The sequence below is a fragment of the Monodon monoceros genome, unplaced genomic scaffold (assembly GCF_005190385.1).
Source record: "Monodon monoceros isolate NGI ecotype Baffin Bay Population unplaced genomic scaffold, NGI_Narwhal_1 Super_Scaffold_11, whole genome shotgun sequence".
Taxonomy (NCBI): domain Eukaryota; kingdom Metazoa; phylum Chordata; class Mammalia; order Artiodactyla; family Monodontidae; genus Monodon; species Monodon monoceros.
This window is the reverse complement of record NW_021703767.1, coordinates 42,450,378-42,477,818: the sequence shown is the minus strand read 5'-3', so window position 1 is coordinate 42,477,818 and position 27,441 is coordinate 42,450,378. Positions and strand designations below refer to the sequence as shown.

The 27,441-nt window shown below is 37.9% G+C and overlaps 2 protein-coding genes across 3 annotated transcripts in view; one reads left to right on the top strand and one right to left on the bottom strand.

Annotated features, from left to right (window-relative positions):
• Positions 1–18,557, bottom strand: part of ARL13B (ADP ribosylation factor like GTPase 13B) — a 74,105-nt gene extending 55,548 nt beyond the window's left edge. The window contains exons 1-2 of one of the 2 annotated variants that reach the window (XM_029215468.1): positions 18,219–18,557; positions 2,948–3,018 (exon numbers count right to left, since the gene is read on the bottom strand). In XM_029215468.1, the coding sequence (XP_029071301.1) occupies positions 2,948–3,018; positions 18,219–18,277 (130 nt within the window). In that variant the 5' untranslated portion in view covers positions 18,278–18,557. The remainder of the gene's footprint in view (positions 1–2,947; positions 3,019–18,218) is intronic. The other variant, XM_029215469.1, reaches the window with a different exon arrangement.
• A 7,115-nt stretch (positions 18,558–25,672) lies between these two features.
• Positions 25,673–27,441, top strand: part of PROS1 (protein S) — a 59,557-nt gene continuing 57,788 nt past the window's right edge. The window contains exon 1 of the mRNA XM_029215416.1: positions 25,673–26,109. Coding sequence (XP_029071249.1) covers positions 26,034–26,109 — 76 coding nt within the window. The 5' untranslated portion in view covers positions 25,673–26,033. The remainder of the gene's footprint in view (positions 26,110–27,441) is intronic.

Sequence of the window (27,441 nt, the reverse complement as noted above, 5' to 3'; positions counted from 1 at the left end):
ATAACTACAATATAATAAAGATGTGTTAATGTCAACAATGCTAGGGACCAATTTACACAAAGAATTTTCCCACCCAAAATAACAACAGTTCCTTAGAACTATTAGGAAATAATACTGGAAAGTCAGAGAGTCCTGGATTTTTTAGCTGAGCACATGGCTGTTCAGGATAAAGAATGCAACCCCCAGTCTCTATGGCAGCTAGGGGTGGCCATGAGAACAGGTTCTAGATAATGTGCTGGTGGTATACTGTTAAATGTTTAACTGGCTTTGGAGGCTGTGGAACTCTGATAGGTAGTGTTTTCCAATTGTCATGGTGTAAATAATCCTGCTGTGGACTATTTCAAATTACCAATATGAGGCACCTGAACATAGAGTTTGGAGGAGAAGTGCCTAACTGGCTCTCGTTGCCTGATATGAGCCAATAACAGCAAGTAGCAACCAGCTCTGGAACACCACGGGTTCTAGCTAATGGCCTATGAACTGCAGTGATGTGGTGGCTTCTGGTTCACATACTTTAAAAAAAGAGAAGGACAGCCTCCCTTTGTCCTTTACTTCTTCCTTCCAGCTGAAATGCACATGTAGTAGTGAGACACCTTGGACCAGGTAGGCAAGGGAGAACACTAGGAATGGCAAAGCAAATAGGAGAAGGAACTTGAGTCTCTAATACCAGAGAGCTGCTATGCCAGCCCTAGACTACTTTTCCCTGTGCTGTAATATGAGAGAGAAATAAACTATTTTATTAAACCACTGTTATTTTAGGCTTATTTGTTAGCACAACTGAACCTATATCCTATTAATGCAATCACTTTGACAGCCATGAAGAAGAGAAGCTGATTGAAGGAAGTGAACCTCAAGATAGGGAAAGTACTCTTAGATTAGGAAGCTATAATAAAATTATATTATATTGGACACAGACAACGGCAACACAGTAGGAGAGGAAGATTATCTCAAAAGAAAGGAGGAAATATACAATAAAATTTTTTAAAAATTTTTTAATAAAAAACAAAACAGAAATAAGCTAAGAGAAGCCATGGGAGAAATGTTTTAGGAAGACTGCCTACTAAGGCATGGCCTGAACTGGGACACCAAAATAAGTAAAACTGCCCTTGGGGAATTTATAGTCTGGAGAGGTAGAGTAATACATAAAAAGAGGGCCAATTAAGTAGCTATACAAGTAGATACAGATAAGAGTAGACATAAACAGAGGATGTGGTCAATTGTACTGACGGTGGTAAGGGGTGAGGGCAGCAGGAGATCAGAAGAAACTTCATAAAGAAGGAGACTATAAGACAAACAAGCATCTTTAGAGATAAGTAGATAACGTCTTTAAGGATAAGTTGATATTCTCTTTAATAAGGCAAGTGGGAACAGCATAAACAAAATCACAAAGGTATCAAAAGGCTCAATTTGAAAAACTTCAAGTCGTTCTATATAACTGGAATCTTTAAAAAAGAAAAATGGTAAGAAATCAGTCACTGGAGTAGGCTGAAGAGTAAATACGAAATGAAAAACAAAAACAGAGCCAGAGGGGAGCTCAAAGTTGAAGGCAGCTTTGACTTTTTGTTCATGATGTGACACTTTGAAGATTTTCTAAACTCAGAAAAAGAAACTAATGGAGGTGGGATTCAGAAGAAAAAGGCCTGATCGAAAGAGTTTGTTCTAAGTACACACAAATAATTAGACAGTCTGATTAGCACATTCCTGGATCCTGCTCCCTTGAACATAAGGCTTTGAAGGAATGAAAGAGAAAACGTTTAGATAAGGTTTCATGGCCTGCAGGCCAAATCTGGCTGGCCACCTGTTTTCACATGGCCCTCAAGCTAAGCATGTGTTTTACATTTTAAAATAATTTCCAAAAAAACCCCAAGGATAATGTTTCATAACACATCAAATTTTAGGGTCTATAAATAAAGTTTCATTGGAACATGGCCACGCGCGTTTGTTTACATATTTTCTATGGCTACTTCTGCACTACTATGTCAGAGCTCTGTAGCTGGGAAAGGGACCATATGACTCTCAAAGTCTAAAATATTTACTATATGGATCTTTACAGAAGAAGTTTGCAAACCGTTGGTTTAGATGGTGACAGTGAGTGCTTTGCAAGGATATAACCTAGGTGACAGCATGAGGGGTACAAAAAGGCTTTAGAAGCCTCCTCAAACAATAATATATAGTTTGCAACTAATTGGGGGTGACAAAATGTTTTTCTCCAACAGCAAATTTTTCAAGGTGTCAATTTTCTTTCATGAATTTCCATAAATAAAAGCTCCCCATCTGTCATGCATGATATCTACTTGCAAAATCCATTTTCAGGAACAAATATATGTTAGGTTTTCTCCCAATTCATACCCTCAAGATGCCTGGCTCGTGCTACATCTTCTGGGTACACAACAAACTCACTAGTATAGTACCTCTATATTGTAGTTACAAAGCATTAAATTAAGACTAAATAAATACATCCAATGAGATGTAATATAAATGACATAAAACCCTTTAATGTATCTTTAATGTAACTGTAAAAATTACACATCCATGTTGAAAAAAAAATCAAAAAATGCAAAGAGAACTGTGCTGGCTAACTGTATTTCTACCTCCCTTTCATTTAGCTGTAGCCCTGTGACTAAATTCTGGCCAAGAAAATGTAAGTAGAAGATAGGGATCCTTAAAGGCAAGGGCATGTCCTTTTTTTACTTTTTCCTTCCTACTGGCTAGAAGACAGCTGCGATCCCTCTTAGCTGATCAAAAACCTCGAGGAGCCTCTGCATTCATTCAAATCTGAAACATAACAGCTGGTACTATTAAGCCAGAGTCTATTCACCACATTAGCCTCAAGTATACTAAGAATATAAAGTAATAGAGTACACAGTATATGTACCCAATGAATATGTAATAAAGCAATTTAAATAAATAAATCAGAGTAATTTAATAATAAATTTTTTCAGCTTACCTCCTTGGATTCCCTTTGCTGTTGCCGTTTTACCAGCATTATCAAGTCCCACCATCACAAGAGTCACCTTTCTTAAAACAATAAAAATTAAAAAATCACTTTGAGTCAATTAAGTATTGAGGTAAAAATAAAAGCAAATTCATTCATCCAAGCAACACTTAAGGAGCATCTATATGTACAAGACAATCTGCTGGATGCTAGGGGGTACAATGATGAATAAAATATATATTCAAAAAGCAAAATTCTTGAAAAATACCTGTAAAGTATCATCCTTTTGTTCTCTAAGCAAAAAAAAAAAAAAAAAGGGAAACTGTACAGTAGATAACCTGAAGGATAGAGAAGAAATAAGGGAAAGAAGAGAGAAAGCAAGGAGGGAGATAGATCCTAGCATGAGTTATCTATCAATCATTCTAAAGACTCAATTTTCTAGTTAACTGAAGTCTAAGGATTAGCACAAATTTGTTTTTTCTTGTGAAATTACATAAGAAAAGAATGATTGTTAGGTTCTTGACACTACTAGTATGCTCAACTGTTTTTATATATGCAGCACCTTACCAAGTATAAATCTTAAACATAGTATAGTAACATGATTATTAACCTAAGCGCTAACATATTTTGAAAGAGGGTTCCTAAATTATAAAGCTTAAAATGTTTCTGATGATATAGCTAAACTTCACAGAGTTAGAAACAAAATACAATCCAGTTCAATTTTACTATTGAAGAAACATAAGTCCAGAGTCATAAGATAAGACAATGAATTGGTTACAGTCAGAACCAGAACCTAATTCACCTAACTCCTACGAACTTCTCAAACCTGGGGCAGGTTATAAAGGAACAAACCTACTATACTGGTCCTATTATCTCAGCGATTCACTCCACCACTAAAGCTCATTTCTGTTCCAGGCTTAACTACTGCTTAGTATAAATGATGAGACCATCTATTAACACCATTTTGGGAATATAGAGAGAAAGCCACAGCATAACTGGGCCACATTCCCATGGGGTAGAGTCAGGGTTTCTACCAAGTACAGTCATTCTTCACTGGCAATCATTCCAAGAAGGGTTAAAAAACAGAACTTAGATGGCAAGAAAGGGTGTTTTTTCATCTGTCTAGGCCTGGCTTTCTTGGATCTGGACTTCTTTATTAAACAAACAGTTACTGACCATCTTCTGTATACCATACACCAGTGTTCCAGGTACCTGAGATACACTTGTTTATTTAAATAACCACAACAACAATGAAAAACAAAAACTGATAGAGAAACCCTTCCCTTATTAAACTTACATTTTAGTTACAGGAGACAAACAATATAATACACATAAGAAATAAGTAAATTATAGGTTATATCATACGTTAGTGGTGATTAGGTACTACAGAAAAAAGAATAAAGTAGAGCAGGATATGGATTGTAGTTTTACATAAGGTGATCAGGGCAGGCCTCACTGAGAAAGAAGGTAAAGTCTGAGCAAGGCCTTGAAGGAGGGAGTTACTTATGCAAATATCTGGGGCAAGAGAGTACAGCTGGGGCAAAGGCAAGGAAGCCAGTGTGGTAAAACCCAGTGAGACAGGAGCAGGGAAGAAGGACAGGAAGTCAGAAACGCCATCAGAAGCCAGATAACGTAGGGCCTTGTAGGCCATGGTGAGGACTTTGGTTTTTGTAAGTGAAATTAATTTACTCTTCATGTTAATTTCCTTTGTTATCCAGGAGCCTTAGTCTTTTGTAAATGCTTCAACCATCCCTATATCCGCCATGAAGAATAAACGAAAGTACGTCTCTGCTCCAGTCAGTGGTAAGTCACAATTAGCATCCCCACACCCCATTCCCAGTCAGTCAGTGGTGGGGTCAGTGGAAATGCCAAAGAGGCACACAGCAGATTATGAATTACGGATCTGAGGTAGAATGTGAGGTCTGGGTACTTCTATCCACAGGAAAGTTTTACCTGTATTATCAACTTTGAAAAATATGTTTACTTCTTATGGAAGCTTTGAGATATGTAGAGTATAACTCTACTATTTTGTTTGAAGAATTCATAACTTCCAAATATCAAAGAACAAAATTTAAGTACAAAATAATTTCTTAAATAAAATATAATAAATGACTATCCAAAAAAGATGGATTGTATAGCATTTAAACAATATTTTGGATAACTGAAGTTACTAGATATATAATGAATTAGACCATAATAGTAAAGCTAATTCAATTGCTCATTAACAATTTATTTCAAGATCTACAGTGCTTCAAACATCACCATGACCAAAACAATTACTTTTGGGGAACAAATCCCCATTTTCTGCTTGTTTGCATCACTTATTCTGTAACTATTGATTAGGCACCGATTACACAGTAGCAAACAAACATCCACAATCCCCAGCCATCATAAACCTTAGAGCCTAGAAAGAAAAGAGGCATTAGAGATTTATGTGTGATGACTGTTGTAAAGGGAAAGCACAGGCAGGCACAGGAAGAGATAGCAGCTGACCATGCCTATTCTAGAAGTCACAGGAGACCATACTGCAAACATATATCAACTGGGTCAGCAGTTCCTAGGAACATCATGGATCCTTTTCCCATCCCTTATGAGCCAGAGTAAAAAATCTCAAATATACCTTTTTAAGGAAAATGGCCCTTCATTCTCTACTACAAAGGTAGCATTTTATGTTTCCCCCGCTCCATTCTTGTCAAGATTTCAGTTAAAAAAAAAAAAAAAATCACTGTCCAAATAATTACTTTTACACACTTTGAAACATTACTCTTAAAGCAGCTATCAAGGAAAAATGTTAGATTTTACCTTAAAAGCTTTCTTTTTTTAAAACAGAATATTAGGTTCAAACAAAAGAAGTTCTTCAAACATGAAAATCACTTTGGAAAATTATAATCATGCTGAGACTGGCACGAAATAAGTCTCTCTGGATTTCTATTTTTATTTTGACTACACTTGCAAGTACACAGTTAATCTTTATGATCATTATGCCATATACTTGAAAACACAGCTTTAATTAAATATTTGAGGTAATTAAAGCCTTAATGAAAAAACATAACATTAGCAGTACAAATGAAATCACAGCATGAATTACTGCAATGCCTGATAACAAAGCATTAAATTTATACTTTCAGAATAGAATGGGTTTAAAAGGCTAACAATCACCTAACACTCAAAATTCTATGGAACTCTTTAACCACTGAATATATTCAATCTAACACATTTTAAAATGTACATGTCATTATAACTTTTAAAAATAAGATAAATTATCACTGATTGGGAACAGTTTGGCTGTGATGCTATGTAACAACAGAGAAATAAAAAACTGTTTTTTAGTCTTATGATTATTGATCAAATACACTAGTCCTTCAATTGAAGAAATAATAAACAGTGTTATTAGGTTTATAGTGTCTAGAAAGTTGACACTAGCAATAAAAGCAATCATTTAGTCATTTGGTCAGGCAGTAATTCAATAAAAGTACATAAGGCATTTGAGTACTATGGACACAAAAATGCCTGAGACATCATTTCTATCCCAGAGTGCTCATCATCTAATGAGAATGACTAAAATGTAAACAAATATTTGTACATTATGACACTAAGACAGTTTAAAATGTTTATCGATATATACAAGACGCTAAAGGAATACAGAGCAAGAAGACTTTATTCAGCCTAGAGATACAGGAGAAGGTCTGGGAAGCTTCTTACACAAGGTGATGATGCCTCAGCTAAGTTCTTAAAATGCAGAAGTTTGCCGAGCAAGGGGAAGGTGAAAATAGGAGGAAGGATGAAGAGGTTCCAGACTAAGAACACTGCCTGAGAAGACACCACACCAAGGAGGTAAGAACTGGCAGGGTGCTGAGTTGCTGAACCCAGGCATTAAGAGCACATCTCAGGAAAGCAGCCTTAAGCAAAAGGAGAACATGCTTGTTACATTCATACACAATCACAACTCAATACAACTGTGTATTGAGTCTAAAAGGAACCCGATATACTTCTACTTAAGGAACCAGTATCATAATATAGGTAATAATGTGACCTTCCCAGAAGTTGAAAGTGATCACTTAGCTCTTATTACAGTTATCCCTGAGTCTTGAATTATATACCAAACTAGAAAGGCTGACATGGAAGGACTCTATTGTAAGATGTACAGTATGTTTCTACTAGTAACAAGTAACATATAGGGATTATGGGTATTCTGATAGATAGCCACAAACTTGGTGTTAGAGCAGGCTGTGTTCAAATCCCAAAATTGCCATTTCCAAGCTATATGACCTGGGACACATTATTTAACTTCTCAGAATTTCATCAGTAAAATGGGATAATAAAAATATCCATCCCATAGGGATGTGGTGAAATTACATAAGACATGCAAGTAAGGTGCAAAATGCTTGTGGCACACAGTAAGTGCTCAACCTATAGCTGTTCTTATTACAGAATAAAATTCAAGACAGGGAGTCTACAAATGAGACCAGCGAGATGGGCAGGGACCAGATTATAGAGGAGGATTAACGGGTTCAGTTTTGCACATGTTGACAGTAGTGCTTGTCTCACACTGAAGTCTGAAGCTGGAGGAGAGACCTGGACTGGGATTATGAGACATATACGTGGTAGTTAAAACTATAAGAACAGATGAAAGAGCACAGAAGGAAGAAGAGCCAGGGGACAGGGGACACAGAACCCCAAGAACCTTTGAAGAAACCCTTAAAATTGTAGCCAGAAAGAAATGACACCAAAGAAATGGCAGCGATGGGAAAAGTTTCCAGAAGGGTTAAGAGATGAACAATATCAAATACTACAAAGTTTTGTAAAATAAAAGTATCTTTTTGGTAATTGCCACAAATTAAGTACCTCAGAAATAAATGCTCTCAGCTTTTCCCAAACCCTGCAATACCAACGCTTTGAATTTATATGGCGTGTCTTGATAGTTCAAAGCTATTTTACCCTATCATTTGTCTTCATGCTGTCCCTGCAAGTAGAGCAGATACAAGTTACCCAAGGTTACAGTGCTAATAAAAATTAGTTAACAGCAGTTTCCATGGGAAGTTTAAAAACAATGGTTTGTAAAAATAATAATTATTATTTTAAATGGCAACTTGAACCATCTCGTTTATTGTAAAATTTACTCACATTTATACACACACACACACACACACACACACACACAGATACAAACCAGATAGCCAGGTAGTCTGGCTCATTTTCATCAAAATATTTTGGAATTTTTTCCCCACATTTCAGTCTATCACAATCATAACCTACCTCCTAGAGCTAAGAGAAGGTAGATTACCTAGTAATAGGTAGATTACTAAGGTTATGAATTGCATGTTGTTAATAAAACCTAACCATGATGTTAATGAAAATCTAACAATGGCATTTTTCTGTTTAAAATCCTTAAACAGAATCAAATCCAAACTCTGCAGCCTCTTCTTCTGCCACTCCCCAGCAAGCCTTTAAGGCTGGGGTTTCCCCCAGTCCTTCTTGACCATGCATGTTAACACAGCAAATAAACCTTAACTTTTTCATGCAACTTTTCATACAGTCTTCTCGACTAGAACTTGTCTTAACTCTGCAGCCCCAGGATCAAATGTGCTGAGCATACATCATGCATCTTTACTGAATGAAACAACAGAAACATACTTTCTGATCCCCCATTTACTAAGTAAACACTAAGTAAAATTAAAATATATAACTTTAAGTTGAGAATACACTATAATGGATTTAATTTATATAAATCTTCACATCAAAGTAACAGTTCAATATTAGAGAATGTTATTAAAATTACCTATTTTCTTACATCAAACTGACTGAAGTTTTCTGAATAAATTTACATGCTTATGGTTTCAAGGTAATAATTAACAGTGAGAAATATTTTTAAAACTAAAATAATTCTGAGTTTAAAAAAAAAAGTAGGGATTGATTAAGAGAGCCAAAGACTGTTTTACATATTTTATCTCAGGGTCCCTTTTTATATAACAGATATAGAAATTAATATGTCTAAAATATAAGCCACATAACATTAGCATTTTGAACTTAGAAAACATCTGTATTGTGAATCTTTTCTGAAAGACATTATTACAATCTTTTGAACATTTACAACTCTAAACTTCCTCATCTGTCAACTAAGGAAGACAATACTTCAAATGAGATAATTACATTAAAGCTATTTCTAACTTCAAAAATGTTATGCAAGTTAAAATAAAACACTTCACTGAAACACTATGAAGCAAAATTTAACACATCAAAATTAATATTACTTAAAATATTTAAAACTACATGGAGCAATTTAACAAATAACAAATACATATGAAAAGGGACTTGGGAATACTGTTTTATGATATATGTGTGAGAAAACAAAAAACCTACCACAAAAAAAATTAATACAATGAAAAAGTTTTACCAAAAACATTTATGGTGCGATTTTATTATACAAATGCACTATTTTCTGACATTTTAATTCAGATTGTAGAGTCCAGGATAATACTGCATCAAAATAACTCCAAATTTATGAAGCACCTGGACTGCCCTGGTGGTGCAGTGGATAAGACTCTGTGCTCCCAATGCAGGGGGCCCAGGTTTGATCTATGGTCAGGGAACTAGATCCCACATGCATGCCGCAACTAAGAGTTCACGTGCCACAACTAAGGAGCCCGCCTGCCACCACTAAGACCTGGTGCAACCAAATAAGTAAATAAATTTATGAAGCACTAAAAAGAGGGCAAAACTTGGGGTTATATGTTAGCTTTGAAGTCCTGATCAAGTGAAATTCTTAGTATCAGTTTGTTCATTTCTAAAATATAAAGGGATAATGTAAACTATGAACTTTAGCTAATGATATATCACTGTGTTCATCAATTGTAACAAATGTACCCCACTAATGAAAGATGTTAATAATAGTGGAAACTAGGTGGAGGGAGGGTATATGTGAGCTCTCTGTACTTTCTGCTGAGTTTTTCTGTAAACCTAAAACTGATCTAAAAATAGACTATTTTTTTAATTGAAAACTAAAATAAAATATAAAGGGGTAGAATCAAAATATCTCTAGAGCCCTTTCCTAAAATTCTGAGATTCTTACTATGAATAAACAACAAGCTGTAGGGGGATAAAAAGAAGTGTAAGATATTCCAGTTCTGCCCATGGCACATCAGATAATCCTTGCTAATCTGTATGTACAGCTTAATTAAGAAATTAAGAACCAGCAATTTCTATAAATAGTCTAGGATTTACAGTTATATTTACTTAGACCAAGAAAGATGGCTAATAGGGTGCTGTTTCCCCACTGAAAAAATTCCTAGCAGAGATAACATACCACATCATGGCATGTTTTACCAGATACCATACTGATACACAGAAAGCACCAATCCACATTGCTTACTGTGACATGTGAGCCTCTTCTTTTAGACTTGGCCACAGTGAATAACAATCTACTAATAAACTTGAATTAAAGCACTGGTAGGCTGAATTGTGACAAGGAAAAACACAGATGGGTAAGAAACTAGTTTTAGCTAGTGGTTACCTCAGGGAAGGGATGGTATGAGACAAATAAGGTGCAGGGAGCTTCAAGGATTTATCCATTTCTTCAGAAAAAAACTGAAATGTGATGACCAAAGGTTAATATTTGTAAAACCTAGGTAGTGAGCACATGAGTACTTACTATATTTTTCTTGTTCTTTAAATACTGGTAAAAATATGTTTTTACTATTTTAAATTATACTACATAATTCTTGCTGCCAAAATTAGTTCCTTTAAATTGATGTTAATTTTCTGCCTCTCTAGGTGGGCTATTCCTGAAATCATGCTCCTGGAAAGCATAGGAAGCACAAATTTCTTCAGGACCCAGGTAAAATTACACCCTTTCCAAAATTCTGCTTCCAACCCTTGCTAGAATCTTGGAAATCATCTTTAAACTCATATATTCTATCCTATGTTATATTACCATTTCATCAACTAGATGCTACTTGGTATAAATAATCCGAATTCTGAGTATGTAAATGATAATATGTAAGGGTGAGGACCTGCTGACAGGGTCCAGATATTTACTGAGAACCATGACTTGAGAGACCTTGTGCTCCGTGCCCTGGATGAAGGCTGCTCCCTATACACAAAATAAATTTCAACAGAGATTCAAATGTTAAAAATTAAAACATAAAAGTACTAGAAAAAAAAGTATAGGTGAATATAATCTTGGAGTGGTGATGAACTTCCTAAATATTACACTGAAAGAATGATATATTTGAATTAAAAAAATTTAATGTTTATGCTTCAAAAACCATCAAAAAATTTAAAAACATAACAAAAGAAAGAAAAATATCTGCAACATATACTAGAGTGAAAAGGTTACTAGTATAAACACTTAACAACTCTTTTAGAAAAATCAATAAGAAAATGGACCTGTGCCAATAGAAAAACAGCAAAGGGAATCACTGGGAAATTCTCAAAAGAAAAAATACAAATGTCTAAGGGAAAAAAAATTTTTTTTTGATGTTGGGGGTAGGAGTTTATTAATTTATTTTTATTTATTTTTGCTGTGTTGGGTCTTTGTTTCTGTGCGAGGGCTTTCCCCAGTTGTGGTGAGTGAGGGCCACTCTTCATCGCGATGCGTGGGCCTGTCACTGCCACGGCCTCTCTTGTTGCGGAGCACAGGCTCCAGACACGCAGGCTCGGTAGTTGTGGCTCACGGGCCTAGCTGCTCCGCGGCATGTGGGATCGTCCCAGACCAGAGCTCGAACCCGTGTCCCCTGCATTAGCAGGCAGACTCTCAACCACTGCGCCACCAGAGAAGCCCGGGAAAAAACTTTTAACCTTACCAGTAATCAAGAAAATAGAAAATAAAAGCAGATAACATTTCCCCCATAACCTGGAAAAAATGAAAAAGTGATGGCTCCTATTTTTTGAGGAAAAAAGCACTCTCTTAACACTGCTGGTAGGAGTAGAAATTGGTTTAAAAAAACAAGAAGCCTTTCTGAAGAGCAATTTGGCAATATATATCACACACCTTAAACTTTTTCATATCATTTGATCTAGAATTCCATTTCCAAAGACACTTATATAAGGGTGCTCACCAAGGCATTGCTGATAACAGTAAAAAAAAATTTAAACATTCTAAATATTTAATAACGGGAATAATTAAGAACACTTTGGTGAATCTATTCAACACATTACTCTGCTGCTATTAAAAATATGTTGAACGAAAATATGTAATGATGTAAAATGATGTTAATTATACATTAAGGCAAAATAAATAAATAAAAAGCTATGAAATAGCACTTTATTTTCTCATTATTGTTTAAAAAAATTTACATGTATGTAAGAGATTCTACACCAAAATACAAAAAATGGTAATCTCTGGTAGGTGACATTGTGAGTTAACTTAAATTTGCCCCTTTCTGCTTAACTGTGCTTTCAATGTTCTACAATAAACATGCATTACCTTTAAATAACAATAAATATACATTACTTTTAAATGTTTTAATTTTTTTTGAATTTTATTTTTTTTATACAGCATGCTCTTATTAGTTATCTATTTTATTAAATGTTTTTAAATAACAGCAGCTCCTGTCCACAAGACATCCTGTATGACTAGGCAAACTGAATAAACATTACAATACATGGTAAGTAGAGACCAATACAAGAGGCTAATAAGCAAACACAATGCAAGGTAAAGAATCTAGGCTGGAATTCAAAGAGTTTCCTGAAGGAGAGAATCTCCCAAGTGAGATTTAAGTATGATTAGGAACAGTCAAAAGAGAGAAGGGCATTCAGGGAGGAATGGAGGGACTAGAGAACTTAAATACCCCACATCTGGAATGACAGGAAGAAAAAGAATGGCTTATGATGAGTCCATATAGCCAGGCTCGGGTCAAATTGCAAGTATTCTGAAGGCAATTAGGAAAGACTTAAGGTTTAAAATCAGCTGCATACTAAAAAGATCATTGACAGTATGGAGCATTAATCAGAGGGGAACAGTGGAAAGTCTGTCAAAGAGATCTGGGAGAGAAATAATGGAAACCTTATCTAAAATGGAGCAGTGGGTATGCAAAGGCTGAAAGAGTGCAAGACACACAAATTGTATTAAGTAGGTATAAACCAAAGGATTTGATGATTTGAGATAACAAAGCACAAAGAGGTATGCAGGATTACTCTTGGCTTCTGATGTAGGTAAAAGGAAGGCAGAAGCAATTCGGCATGAGAGAAGATGTAAATTCAGTTTTGGATGTGTTTGGATTGAAGATTCTGTGGTAACTGGATATGTAAGTCTTAAGTGGTGGATGAGTGTTTGCGTTGGAAATATGGACTTGAGAGTCAATGTTGAGGTGGTAGCTGAAGTCTCTCTATATGGTGCGACTGACCATAACGGGAGAATAGGTAGAAGAAGAAAAGAGAGTTGAAGACAGAACCTGAAGCAAACTTGGGAGTCAGATGAAGAAAGGCTAACTGGCAAAAAGAGATAGAAAAGGAAAGAGGCGGAAAGGTGAAAAAATTTTAAATTCAGGAAAAAGAAATAAGAGAATTCCAAGAAGAGAGTGATCTGAAGTGTCAACTGATGCCAAAAGATTGAAAAGCATCCATTGGATTTAATAACCAGGCAACGTCTGGTGTAGCAAGAAAAACTGAAGGGTCTGGGTGAAAGCCTTCTACCGCAGGAAGTTAAGGAATGCTTGAGAAGGGAGGAAGCTGAGAAGGTACCACTCATATATTGCCAATTGTTAAGTGTGGAGTAAAGGGAAGGAGGAAGGGTAGTGGCTGCAGGGACAGGGTTGTTTAGGATGGTAGACACAGAATAACAACCTCCCAAAGATGTCCACATCCTAATTCCCAAAACCCGTGACTATGTTTTCTTACGTGGCAAAAGGAACTTTGTAGATGTGATAAAGCTAAAGGATCTTGGATGGGGAGCTTATCTTGGAATATCCAGGTAGGCCCGATGTAATTACAAGAGTCCTTCCTTATAAAAAGGAAGCAGGAGAGCACAGATGAGAAAAGACATTATGATAAGACGTTATGATGTTGGCTTTGAAGATGAAGGAAGGGGGTCACAAGCGAAGAATGCAGGCAGCCTCTTTCTTTGCTGGAAAAGGCAAGAAAAACAGATTCTCCCCTAGACCCTCCAGAAAGTATGCAAGCAATCCTGCTGACCCATTTTAGACTTCTGATCTCAGAACTGTAGGATTATAAACTTGTTTAAGTCACTAAGTTGATGGCAATTTGTTACAGCAGCATTAAGAAACATTTAATTTGGTTTATTTTTTAGGTAAGAGAGGCTTGAGCATGTTTACATACTAAAGGAAGAACAGAAGCGAAGCTCTGAAGACAGAAGAGAGAGAGATTTTGTATTTTTGATGATAAAATTGGACAATAAATTTTTGGATAAAAGTGTAGGTTTATTCTTGTATCCCAGAAGTTCTTTCTGTGATCTCTGACTGAATGCTGAACCCCTAAAGTTCCCAGGAAATGGGAAGAAATGGAATTAAGTGCACAGGTGTAAGAATTAGACTTGGAAAGAAAAAGGAACCCTTCTTCCACTAACAGAAAGAGAGCAAAGGAAGGTTATCTATACTGATAAGTATAAAATGAATTGAAGAAGGTAACCTACTAATCAGCACTTATCTCCTAAGATCAGAGGTATTATTTACTGAGTAACTACTATGTCAAGTAGTTGCATACATTTTCTTTCTCAAAATGTTGTAAAACAAAAATTATCCACACTTGACTGGGGGGAAAGTGCCAAAACTCCTAAGATTCAGATGCAAATCTGTTTGACTCAAAACACTATATTGAGAAATCTGGCAGACACCACAATAACCAAGTGACCAAGGTTAACAGCAGCAGTAATAAGAGATATCAAAATCATGTACCCCTTGATATGACGTACTGAAAAGGACATTTCACCTCCATGGTATTTCCTTTACCCATTTATGCAGCAACATCTTTGTAAGGGGTATTCTACAAAACAATTGACAGGTACTCTTCAAAGTCTCAAGGTTATGAAAGACAAGGAAAAACTACGTAACTATTATAGATTGAGAGAGAACAGAGACACAACAAAGCAATGTGGAATCCTTGATTAGATCCTGGACAGGGAGAAAAAAAGCATTAGATGTTAAAACGAGTGAACTCAGAATAAAATCTATAATTTAGTTAATAGTACAGTACCAAAGTAAATCCCTTAGCTTTGATCACTGTATTATGATCTCAAAATAAAAAGTTAAAAAAAAAACACTATAGTGCACTGCTTCTACAGGAGCAAGCCACTTATCTGTGAGTATATCTTTTAGTCTATTCAAGGTTAATTTTACATAGCTGCAGAGCCTACGTTAGGTTCTGTCTGGTGGTTAACAACAGCAGATACAGTGTTCCTGAATTCCCTAGCATCCTGGTCTGACTCCTGACCTAGACTGGTACTTTTAACTCTTGACCTCTGACTCCTGCCTTGTCCCTATCACACGTTCTGAATATGCCATCTAATCCCTGATCCCAGTCCCTAGAATAATATGCTCGTTGGGAGAGGATCTAAGTGAGAACAGGTGGGTAAATTCAAAGGGTGCAGTATACAGTAGTTAAGTCAGCAAAGTAATCTCAGAACATAGTGTATTAATAATGATCATCTTCTCTCTTACACACACTCACTTCTCACACTTACAAACATATCTTCATAAAATATAAACGTGGGGGACTTCCCTGGTGGTGCAGTGGTTAAGAATCCACCTGCCAGTGCAGGGGACACGGGTTCAATCCCTGGTCAGGGAAGATCCCACATGTCATGGAGCAAGTAAGCCCATGCACCACAACTACTGAGCCTGTGCTCTAGAGCCCGTGAGTCACAACTAATGAAGCCCACGCGCCCTAGGGCCCGCGTGCTGCAACTACCGGGCCCACGTGCTGCAACTACTGCAGTCCGCGTGCCTAGAGCGTGTACTCCGCAACAAGAGAAGCCACAGCAATGAGAAGCCCACACACTGCAACGAAGAGTAGCCCCTGCTCGCCGCAACTAGAGAAAGCCCGCGCACAACAAAAACCCAATACAGCCAAAAAATATATATGCATATATATGTATAAAAACATGAAGAGGAATCTCAATAAGGAACAGCACAGCCTAAAACTTAAAAAATACAGAACAAATACCTAAGCTCACAAAATTTGATATATTTTTTAAATCAGCTTGCTCACCTCTTATTTATTCCAGTAAATGGACTACTTCCTTAATATTTACTTAAGGATTTGCTAAAGAGTAATCAAACTACATAAAATACTATGCAAATATTATTCAGCCACTATTATGAACCAGGTATTGAACAAAGGTACTTAAAAGATAAGTGTAACCCAATTTGTTTTTAAGTCCTTTGACAGTTAGCTCTATCCAACATTGAGAGATTTTACCCATGTCCTTCATATTATGCCATGATCTAGATCAGTGAGGTCCAATAAAAATACACTGCAAGCCACACATATAAGTTTAAATTTTCCAGTTTAAATTTTCTAGTAACTGCCTTTTAAAAAATGAAAATAAAAGGTGAAAATAAAGTACATATTATATTTTATTTAATCCAGTATATGCAAAAGTTATCATTTCAGCATGTAATCAAACTGAAGAAAAGACTGATAATTTACCTTTTTCCCTTCTGCATATTAAATCTTCAAAATCCACTTTGTATTATACACTTACAGCATCTCAATTCTGACTAGCCACATTTCAAATGCTCAACAGCCACATGCAACTAGTCACTACCCTATTGGACAGCTCAGATCTTGATGCTACTACTTATTAAAGAAGAAAATAAACTGAGTTATAGGGTTAAATTTCAATTCTGCTTTATTAATCAAATCCAGTTATCTGTTCTACTTGGAAATCAATACATCCTCTGTTCTCTGAACTCTGTCTTTTCTTTAATCATCCCAGAGACTATTATACTATAGCTACTGGGAGAAGCAAACACAAAGAATGATAAATTAAATTGAAAATCCCTTTGGAGTGCAAATTTTTTGAGTGTTTTTAGTTAAAAGGACACATGCTACTACTGTGCTCTCTTACAAAAATAAAAATATATTTTTTAAAATATAAAAAATATATTTTTTAAAAACCAGACATAGAGAAAAACATAAAGGGCCATCTATTATGAACCCTCCCATCTTAGTAGAGACTGGGCAATCAGACCAGAACATGATTAAAACAAATTAAATCAGAGTCTACACACCCAAACACATCTTTGACTCTTAAAAGTTGATCACATCACTTATATCTAAAAGATTCACATCCATTTAAGAGTTAATAATGGGAGAAGAATTCAAAAGTTTCATTTAAAGCAAATTTCCAAATATAGGCATATAGTTTTCCTTATAAGTGTAGCTTTTCAGAGCCATTCTTTAAAGGATAGTTCACCCTTATGGCAAATACTTATTTGAAATGCTAATGATTGAAAAACCCAAAACTTTTGCTATAATTTACCCTTGGCCTAATTCTAAAGTAGAATTATAAAAAAATCAACATTATTTATAAAGACCAACGAACTTAAGGTTTCTTTATTGGTTGAGCAGCTCAATTTTAAAAGCATCATTTTCACTGACTTCTTCCTAGCATAGTGCCTGGCACATGGTATTTTCTCAGCAAATCAATGAATAACAAGTAGCAGGCTCTAAATATTAATACATCTAGCATTCAAAATGAAACATCAAGAAGTGGACTCTTTCAAATAAAGGGCTTAATCTCATATAAAAATTGAAGCTACACTACAGTTAAGAACACTTTCCATCAGTTATTCTCATTTAATACAAAACTCCTAAAGCATAAATACTATCATTCTCATTCAATATGAGGAGGATGGGGCCAAAAGTGGTTAAGTCATATAATTATTAAGTAGTGGAGCCAGATTTCAAGCCCAAGTTCTCAAACAAAATGTGTGTGTTGGTAACGGGTTTGTGGATGTTATGAAAACTATATTCCATTCTTCCCTATTAAAAAAAAAATTCCCATTACAAAAGTTTCAGAGGAAAAATATACACAATTCCACACACACACACACACACAAAATCCACGACTTTTTAAGAAATTAGTACCCATTTAAATTATAACAATAATAAGCATTACAGACGAGAACTTAATTGCAACTAAACATTAAGTCTACGTTCTCCTATCGCTCCCTGAGGGGATATATCAAACTGGGAGGGAAAGCATCCCCTGCGGCCTGGGAGACTCGTCCAGGCGCAGATAGGACAGGCGGCGCCCCGTCCTACCCCTGGGGCGCAGCTGTCCCCCTCCCCTAGGAAGACACCCGGCCAACCGGCTCCAGCCTACCTGACGGGCTCCCGCCACCGCTTGAACCAGCTGCAGCAGTTGGCCATCAGACTGAACATCCCAGGCCGCTCCTCCCGCCACCTCCCATCCGAGCCCGGAGCGGAGATGGGCCGCTAGTTGTCCTGGGCCGAGTCTGGGGGGCCGCCGTCGCTGCGAGGCGCCCCTGACGAGGATGAGCCCGGAGGAGAGGCCGGGAGGGAGGTGAGGGCGGTCAGTCCGAGAACCTAGGCCAATAACCGCGCCGACCAGCGAGCGGAATACTGCGCTCCTCGCCCAGGTACAGCGAGGCCGAAGGCGCAGTTTCACAGACCCGGGAAGGGTTTGCGGGGCCGACCAGAGAAAACCCCCGCGTCAACGTGCTGACGTTCCTCCCAGGCGCGGAAAGCTCTCCCCAAGCACCGCCCATGGACTTCTCCAATCAACATTCGACGGCCCGCCGCAGAGGGCTCTGAGTGGCTAAAGCGGCCCGGCTCCCCGCCCCCGCCGGAGAGGTGGGAGGGAGAAGGGGGCGTGGTCTTGTAGACTGATGGGGAGGGGGAGCTGAAGGTGGTTCTCGTAACTAGGCAACGGAAGCGTCTAGAGATGACTTGAGGCATTTCCGACAGATCTTAGGCTAAGACCGATCTGCATACCCATCCAAACTGTGTGAGAGTGATGCACCTCGTCTGTCTCCAGCCCCAACTGAGATCCAGAGATCTCAGGTCTTGTGCATGTTTTGTTTTGTTTTGTTTCATGAAGCAAGGATGAGGATCCTGTGGAATTCCAGCCAACTCTGGCTGCACAACTACAGAAACAATACACTGGGGCAATTAAGTTAAGAACGAGGGGAAAACTCATTTGCTAACTATCCAATAGTTCAGATGAGAGTGAAGTTTTAATCTCTATAACGTTTATTGCTGTTTGTTACATAAACTGTGAAATGGAAATTTATGATATTTGTTGTGTGTGGGGTTGTTTATAGAAGAAATAATATGCTCATTGTAGAAAGTGTGAAAAAGGCTGAAAAAGGAACAAGATGAAGAAAATGAGATCTCACACTCACCACCCAAAGTTAACGTGTTAATATTTTGATGTATATTCTTTCCAGGATTTTTAAATACATAGATTGCTAGCTATTTGGTTTCTGCAAGATGGAGAGCATGATCTACTGGCTGTTTTGTAACATGCTTTATTTTATTTAAAGAGATATGTAATATCTGCTTTTCCTTTATATTGTTTGGAAATAAGTAAATGACAAGTACATTCCTATAGAAAAAAAAAGAATGCATTATATGTAGGGACCCGTGTGTCCATTTAGTCTCCACTTAAATATATATTTTCAAATCCTGGTAAAAGGAGAGAGGGCCCTGGGAAGCCCAGTGTATCCACGAGAAAATAATGGCTTGGGATTAAGGTAGATATAGTTTTTAAATTATTTTCTGGGCTTCCCTGGTGGCACAGTGGTTGAGAGTCCGCCTGCCGATACAGGGGACATGGATTCGTGCCCTAGTCCGGGAAGATCCCACATGCCGCGGAGCGGCTGGGCCCGTGAGCCATGGTCACTGAGCCTGCGCGTCCGGAGCCTGTGCTCCGCAAACGGGAGAGGCCACAACAGTGAGACGCCCACATACCGCAAAAAAAAAAAAAAAAAAAAAAAAAAATTATTTTCTGTCTTTTACTAATTCATGTAACCCTAATTCAAACACATATACATCTCTTGCAGCTTACTGGCTCTGAACTCAAGTACCCTATCTGTAAAATGACAATGAAAATACCTACTTTGCAGGGTTGCTAAGGTGATGAAATGAGAGAAATAAAGCTCAGGTGCAATTTCTAACAAATAATAGCAGATTTTTGAAGTTGGTGTCACCTGTCCCATAAATATTTATGGTATATATCCCCCTACCTCTGTCTCCAAACTGCTAGGGATCTTGTTCACTATTCTCATTGTCCTGCCTTGATAACTTCAATTTTCTTTCCAGTTGCTCAAGGCTGTATGACCTCAAATGGTTTTCCTAACTAAACCGGCCCTTCCTCATCAGTGCTAGACTGTCTCTGCCCAGACTGTCCTGTCCAGACACTATAATACCTCTGTAACTACATTTAATATAGTTAACTCTTCTAAAATTCTTTCCTCCCTTGGCTTTTCACAATTATATACTCTTATGGTTATCTTCTGATCTCACTGGTTATTCCTCTTTCATCTTCCTATATGTATTCTCTAAGATCTGGCCTTATCCCTCTGTTTTCCCTTTTAAAAAACATGTTCTCTTGGAGGGTCTAATAACTATTTCTGTGCCTGAAGAGCCCTACTACACTTACTATCCTTGAGCATTTCTGGAACTATACTCAACCCCTGTTCTACTTCATGTCTTCCTTAATTCTGTTAGTGATACATTACCAAACATTTCTGGTACCAACATACAGTTGGTCAGTTAGTTAACTAGCTGACTATTAGTTTTTCAATATATTAAGTGGTTTGGTAGACATATGTGCTGCTTACTATTTCCAGTTCTCTTTTTCACATGTGATAGTTATTCCCACAGTCACATGTGATAGCACATGTGATAGTTATTCCCACCTTCTTGAAGTCATGGGACCTGCTTTGTTTAGTGAAATGTGAGTGTAGTGGTTATATCACTTCTTGGTGAAAGCATTTAAGAGCTGGTCCACAATTCTCCATGTCCTATCATCCCTTGCAATGGTAACTGTGGAAGCCTACTTTAACTCTGAAGTACTACAATATAAAAACAGCACGGGGCTTCCCTGGTGGCACAGTGGTTGAGAGTCCGCCTGCTGATGAGGGGGACGCGGGTTCGTGCCCTGGTCCGGGAGAATCCCACATGCTGCGGAGCGGCTGGTCCCTTGAGCCATGGCCGCTGGGCCTGCGCGTCCAGAGCCTGTGCTCCGCAACGGGAGAGGCCACAGCAGTGAGAGGCCCGCGTACCGCAAAAAAAAAAAAAAACAGCATGGGATGCTGAGCCAACACATGGAAGACAGCTGCCTAGAGAGTCCTGTAGTAGACTTCCTATGAGCAAGAAATAAACGCTTGTTTTAAGCTGCTATAATTTGGTGGCTGTTTGACTACAGTACAACCTAGTTTGTTCTGAATGAAAAACACAATCTTGCTGTCATCATCCTAATTAAGACTCTTGTTTCATCTCCCAGAGTTTGTTGAATTTGCATCCTAAGTGTCACGTGGTTACTTTTTTTTCTCCAGTTTTATTGAGGTAAAATTGACAAATAAAATTGTAATATATTTGAAGTGTACAATCTTATGCTTTGATATATGTGAAAATGTATGTATACATGTATACGTATATGTATACATTGTGAAATGATTTCTACAATCAAATTAATTAACACATCCACCACCTCACATAGTTACCTTTCCTTCTTTCTTCTTTTTTTTGTGTGTGTGAGAATTTGCTACTCTCTTAGCAAATTATACTGTATTCAATACAGTATAATTAACTATAGTCACCATGCTATAGGTTAGATCCTCAAAACTTATTCATCTTATAACTGAAAGTTTGTACCCTTTTATCAGCCTCTCCTCATTTCCCCACCCCTCAGCCCCTGAAACCACCATTCTACTCTCCGTTTCTACGAATTTTACTTTTTGAAAACTCTACATGTAAGTGATTACATGCAGAATTTGTCTTTCTCTGTCTGGTTTATTTCACTTAGCATAATGCCCTACTGCCATACATAAATGTGCAACATAGATAGATAGATTTCACATGTTCCTTATCCATTCACCTGTTGATGGACACTTCGGTTGTTTTTTCCATTGTTGGCTCTTGTAAATAATGCTGTAATAAATTTGGGAGTACAGATGTCTCTTCAAGAGAGTGATTTCATTTCCTTTGGATATATAACCAGAAGTGAAATTGTCAGATCTGCTGACTGGGAAATAACCTCACAACATAACAGCTGTGAGTTGAGTTTTATTCAGGACTTACTGAGGACTGTAGCCCAGGAGACAGCCTCTCAGATAGCTCTGAGGAACTGCTCTGAAGAGGTTCATATATATATGAATTTTTTGGCTGGAAAATACATGTAGTCAAGCATACATCTTGGTAAAAGATTACTGCTAATCACATAAACATATATCTCCAGTTAAGGATTTTAGTGCTTGTCTATGTATGGGAAGATGCAAGAATCTGGGGTCATTGAAATTCTTCCTTAGATACACTTCTTAACTATCTAGGGGCCCATAGATCCAAAACACAGACCACTTTATCCTGAATTCCTTTCAGCATGTATTTGTAAGTCAGTGAGTGTAGTGGCTAATGACTTGATCCTTGTAGAACTGGAATCGTGGGCAACACTCTATGTTTACAGATCATATGGTAGTTTTATTTTTAATTTCTTGAGAAACTTCTGTACTGTTTTCTATAATGGTTGTACTGATGTGTACATTCCCACCAACAGTGAACAAGGGTTTCCTTTTTTCCACATCCTCGCCAACACTTGTTATCTCTTGTATAAATGTTACTTGGTTTCTAATCTGATCCATTTTGTAAGCACTTAACAAATAACATTCTTAAAGTACAACCATAAAAATCACTCTATCTAAAGCAAACAAACAAATAAAACAAGACAGGTCCTCAATGCCTGTGATTTAACTACTTTAGTATTTGTTTGTTTTTACAAAGCAAATATTAAAAGATTATTGTAGAAAAGTAAAATACATAAATCAGCAAAAAGAAAATGATCCATAACCCCACGACTGAAAATGATCACTGTTGATATTTGGGCATAAATATTCCCATATATATATATAATATATATATATTATATATATTATATATATATTATATATATATATTTTGGCTGTGTTGGGTCTTGGTTGCTGCACGTGGGCTTTCTCTAGTTGCAGCCAGCAGGGGCTACTCTTAGCTGCGGTGCATGGGCTTCTCATTGCGGTGGCTTCTCTTGTTGCGGAGCACGGGCTCTAAGCACATGGGCTTCAGTAGTTGTGGCATGAGGGCTCAGTAGTTGTGGCGCATGGGCTCAGTAGTTGCGGCTCACGGGCTCTAGAGCGCAGGCTCAGTAGTTGTGGCACACGGGCTTAGTTGCTCCGCGGCATGTGGGATCTTCCTGGACCAGGGCTCGAAGCAGTGTCCCCTGCATTGGCAGGCAGTTTCTTAACCACTGTGCCACCAGGGAAATCCCCTCCCAGACTTATATTGTTAAACTGAATTTTGTTGAATGTTTATGTACCAGTCACTGTTCTAGGCACCAGGAATATAGCTGTGAACAAAACATTAAAACATTCCTGCCCTCATGGATTTTACATTCTAGTGGTTGTTGACTGAAAAAAAATGCACAACATGCGAGTTGCAAGTTAGGTTTTATTGGGAGCAAAATGAGTACTATAGCCTGGGAAAGAGCGTCTCAGATAACTCTGAGGCACTGCTCCAAAGAGGCAGGGGGGAAGGTCAGTATTATATATGACTTTAGTGAAGGGGGGTACATGCAGTCAAGCACACATTTTGGCAGAGGCTTGCTGCTAGTGACGAGGAGCAGATGTCACTGTTAATGATTTTTACTGCTTTTCTAGATATGAGAAGATGCAAGAATTTGGGCTCATAAAATCTTCTGAAATTATCTAACTATCTGAAGGCCTGTTCTGTCAGTTTTTCCCAGAGCACAGAGTGCCTCACTCCTGATTACCCGGAACTCCTTTCAGGGTGTGTTGAAGGTCAGCGGCTGCAGTGACTAGTGACTTAATCTTTGTAGAGGCAGATGGCTAGTGCCAATATTTAGTTGGCATGGTGGAGAGAGATGAGGATGCAGATAATAGACATAATAAGTAAATGGGACAATATATCAGTAGAAGATTATATGGAGAAATGTAAAACTGGGTGAGGGAATGGGATTAGAATTAGGACTAGGAAAAGGGATTAGAGTAGCAGTTAAATTTTGAATAAGATTTAATGGCATATTTAAAAGTATACTGAAAACAAATTTTGGCCAAGTGAAATTGACCAAATGTTAATCAATATTGAGCTAAAGGCAAAATCATCTTCACAGAGTGAACTTATGCAATAAATTAAAAACTTGAAAATTTTATCCAAAGATGTATTATTAAATTTCATTTTAAACATTTCAGGGTATTGTTTTTCAAAGTTCAACATTACAGTGTAGGTAGGACACATTGACAACTATTGTTAGCACTGTGATGTAAATTTGTAGTCTTAAAATGACTTAAAACTTCACATTCAGTTGGAGTCTTTGAAAGATCAAGATTTTTCTTTTAGGTATCTTGCATTTCTCCAACATTTCTTTCTTCATACTCTTTATATTTTTTAATGTCTGTATGGGAGATGATTTGTTATGAATGCTGTTGATTCATGATTTTGGAAGTTTTCACTCGTGAAATTTTGAGAACTCAAAATTGATATTCTACTTCTAATTCTTCCTAACAAGTGAGGAAAGACTCATGGCCTAAATGCATTTAAATATTCAATAATTAAATATAGTATTTAAAGGTCGTTTTGTTTTATGTTCTGATTACTAGCCCACCGAACAATTCTACCGAGATTAGAATTATATTTATAATTAAATCATTTGGGGTGGGAATAAAGTGGTGAATAGATTGACATGTAGATTCAGACATAGCAAGAAGGAATAGAATTTAAAAGAGGGAAGAATATGGATATATTCAACAATTCCTTTGCAAATTTTCTTAGAAAAAGTGACTCTAATATCAAATTCCAACCACCTGGATCATAAAACCACAGAAAGCTAGAGCTGGAATACACCCTTGAAAGATCATCAGCCTATTGACTTTCACTCACACACATAGGAAATCAATTGATATTGTTCACTGGGCAGAAATACTGGAATGATAGTAGTAAGTGTGCCTTAACTATGTGCTACTCTTTAACACACTAATTGCTTCACGTGTGTTATCTCTTTAAATTCTTCTGTCAACACCGTGAAAACCTACTACTATCTCCATTTTACGGATGATACAACTAGTAAGCTGCAGAGCATTGCCATTTGAACCCAGGCGGTTTAGCTCCAAAGGCAGCCTTAAACATTAAGTAACATATTTCAAATGCGCTGCCTAAGCACAAAAAAGCAGAGGTAACATGCAAAAACCAAAAACGAGCTGTTTGAAGGTGATAGAATTTGATACATTCTCTTTTTTCCCCAAACATTTTTTTTGCTATAGTTCTTTTACGCTATAAATTCAAGAACAAAACAAAAATGTAGACAATCAAAACTATCACATTTGATTCCATTATCTCTGTTCTCTGTAGCCTTCCTAGAGTTCTCATTTCGCTTCTAGGTTTTGGTTAACATATTCATCCCCAATGTCAGTCTCTCAAGATGTTTTCCTTCTAAGCCAGGTCTGAGTCCTCAAAGTATTCTTGGCCACTCAGCCTTCCACTCCGGCTCGCTGGAGGTTGTGTTTTGCGTGTGTGTGTGTGTTTTACTGCGTTTGCTTCCCCTTTTCCTTGGCAAACTTCACATTGCGGACACCGAAACGAAACGCTGGAGTTTGGGAAAGGGCGAGGAGGATGTCTCGACAGTGTTTACTAGGCCTTCAGCGCTCTCCCTGAGCCCTGCCCCCAGCTCCGAAAAGAAAAGCTTCCAGGAAATGTCCTTGTTATCACTTCCCCGTCGGGCTGGGGGCTGGGAGCGAGCCGTCCCCTCCGCCCCCGGCTCGGCTGCTCCGCGGGCGCGCTCGCTCGCAGGCGCCGCCGCGCCGCAGTTTTCAGACAGCGGCGTTCCAGTCGCAGCCCCGCGGCACGCCGAGCGCAAAGGTCCCCGCCGCGACGCTCCACCGTCCCCGCCCGCGCCTCCGCGCGCTTCGCCATGAGGGTCCTGGGTGGGCGCTCTGGGGCGCTGCTGGCGTGCCTCGCCCTAGTGCTTCCCCTCTTGGAGGCGAACTGTGAGTAATTAATAGCGTCTTGTCTTCTTCTTTCAGCATTGCCAACTGAACTCCGAGCCCTGCTGGGAGGATTTTCTTTTCTAGAGCTGCAGCCTCCTAGAAAGTTTCCAGCAAGTGCTTCCATCAGCCGTGGATCTAGCGGGCAGTGTAATGGTGGAGGCAGGGTCAATAGTCACCCTGCTCTGGGAATCAAGTGTTGCCCTACAGGACAGATTCTAGAACAAGAGTGGTACTAAATATCAATGAAGGAATTAGAACACGTACCCATTTGCCCCAAACAGTTGAAGTTCCCAGTCATAGGACAAGGATGAGCACATTACAGTATAAAAGGAGAGAGGAAAGTCAGCCCACTCTGTCTTCTCTTTGTACTAGCTCCTGTCCCCAACCAGCACCCCCTGCTGCAACCTACCTCCGCTCTGCAGTGCCTGGACTTTGAGCTTGGTTTCCTTATCTCAACATTGACACACGAATTATTTGGGGATGAGTGCGGGTTTGCGTAGCAGTACGGAGATGTCATTTTTTTAACCTTGAAATCAAAAGGACTGTTAAATATTGTAGTTCTCAGATAATTTCGTACTGAGGATTTTTGACGGAGTGCCACTGATCTGAGGTCGTCGCATGAGTTCTTTGTACTTTTATCTTTGTGTTTCCTGTTCTTTATGTTCCCATGCCTGGATTCAAAGCAGGATATTGAGTTCTCTCTCTCTCTCTCTCTCTCTCTCTCTCTCTCTCTCTCTCTATGGATATCAAGGCATTTAGTACATCTTAGTTGTCAGTTAATTAGTTTGTTCTTTAAAGGTTAGGCATGCTCACTGGTGAAAAATGCTTACTTGTGCTATGTTTTATTCTCAGGAAATGGCATGGGAGAGATAAACTCTGAATTACACCATAGCTTTTAGATTGGTTAAAGCTCCAATGTAAACTTTCCAAAGATGACAATGTCAGGAGACTTAAGTAGGAATTTACTAACATTCTACTAGGTTTATTAGTTTTTATTGGTTACAGATCAGGATGAATGAGGTGTTTTAAAATTCTAATTTAAAGGCTAAAACAACATTTGTTGATTTTATATTAAAGACGCACAATAGCAGAATTTCAACATACAAACCTCTATCATTAAGCCTATATATAGACCACATACACTAACTCATTAGGTATATAGTTCAGTAGGACAAACAAGTATTTGTCTGATAACCAGTGCTTTTATTTTTTAAAATATTTAGTCGTTTATTACACACCTGCACTTCTGACCTAGTATACTATGAACATTATATTACGTATATTTAAATGAGTTTTTAAAGGATAAAGTCAAAATAAATCTGAACAGTAGCA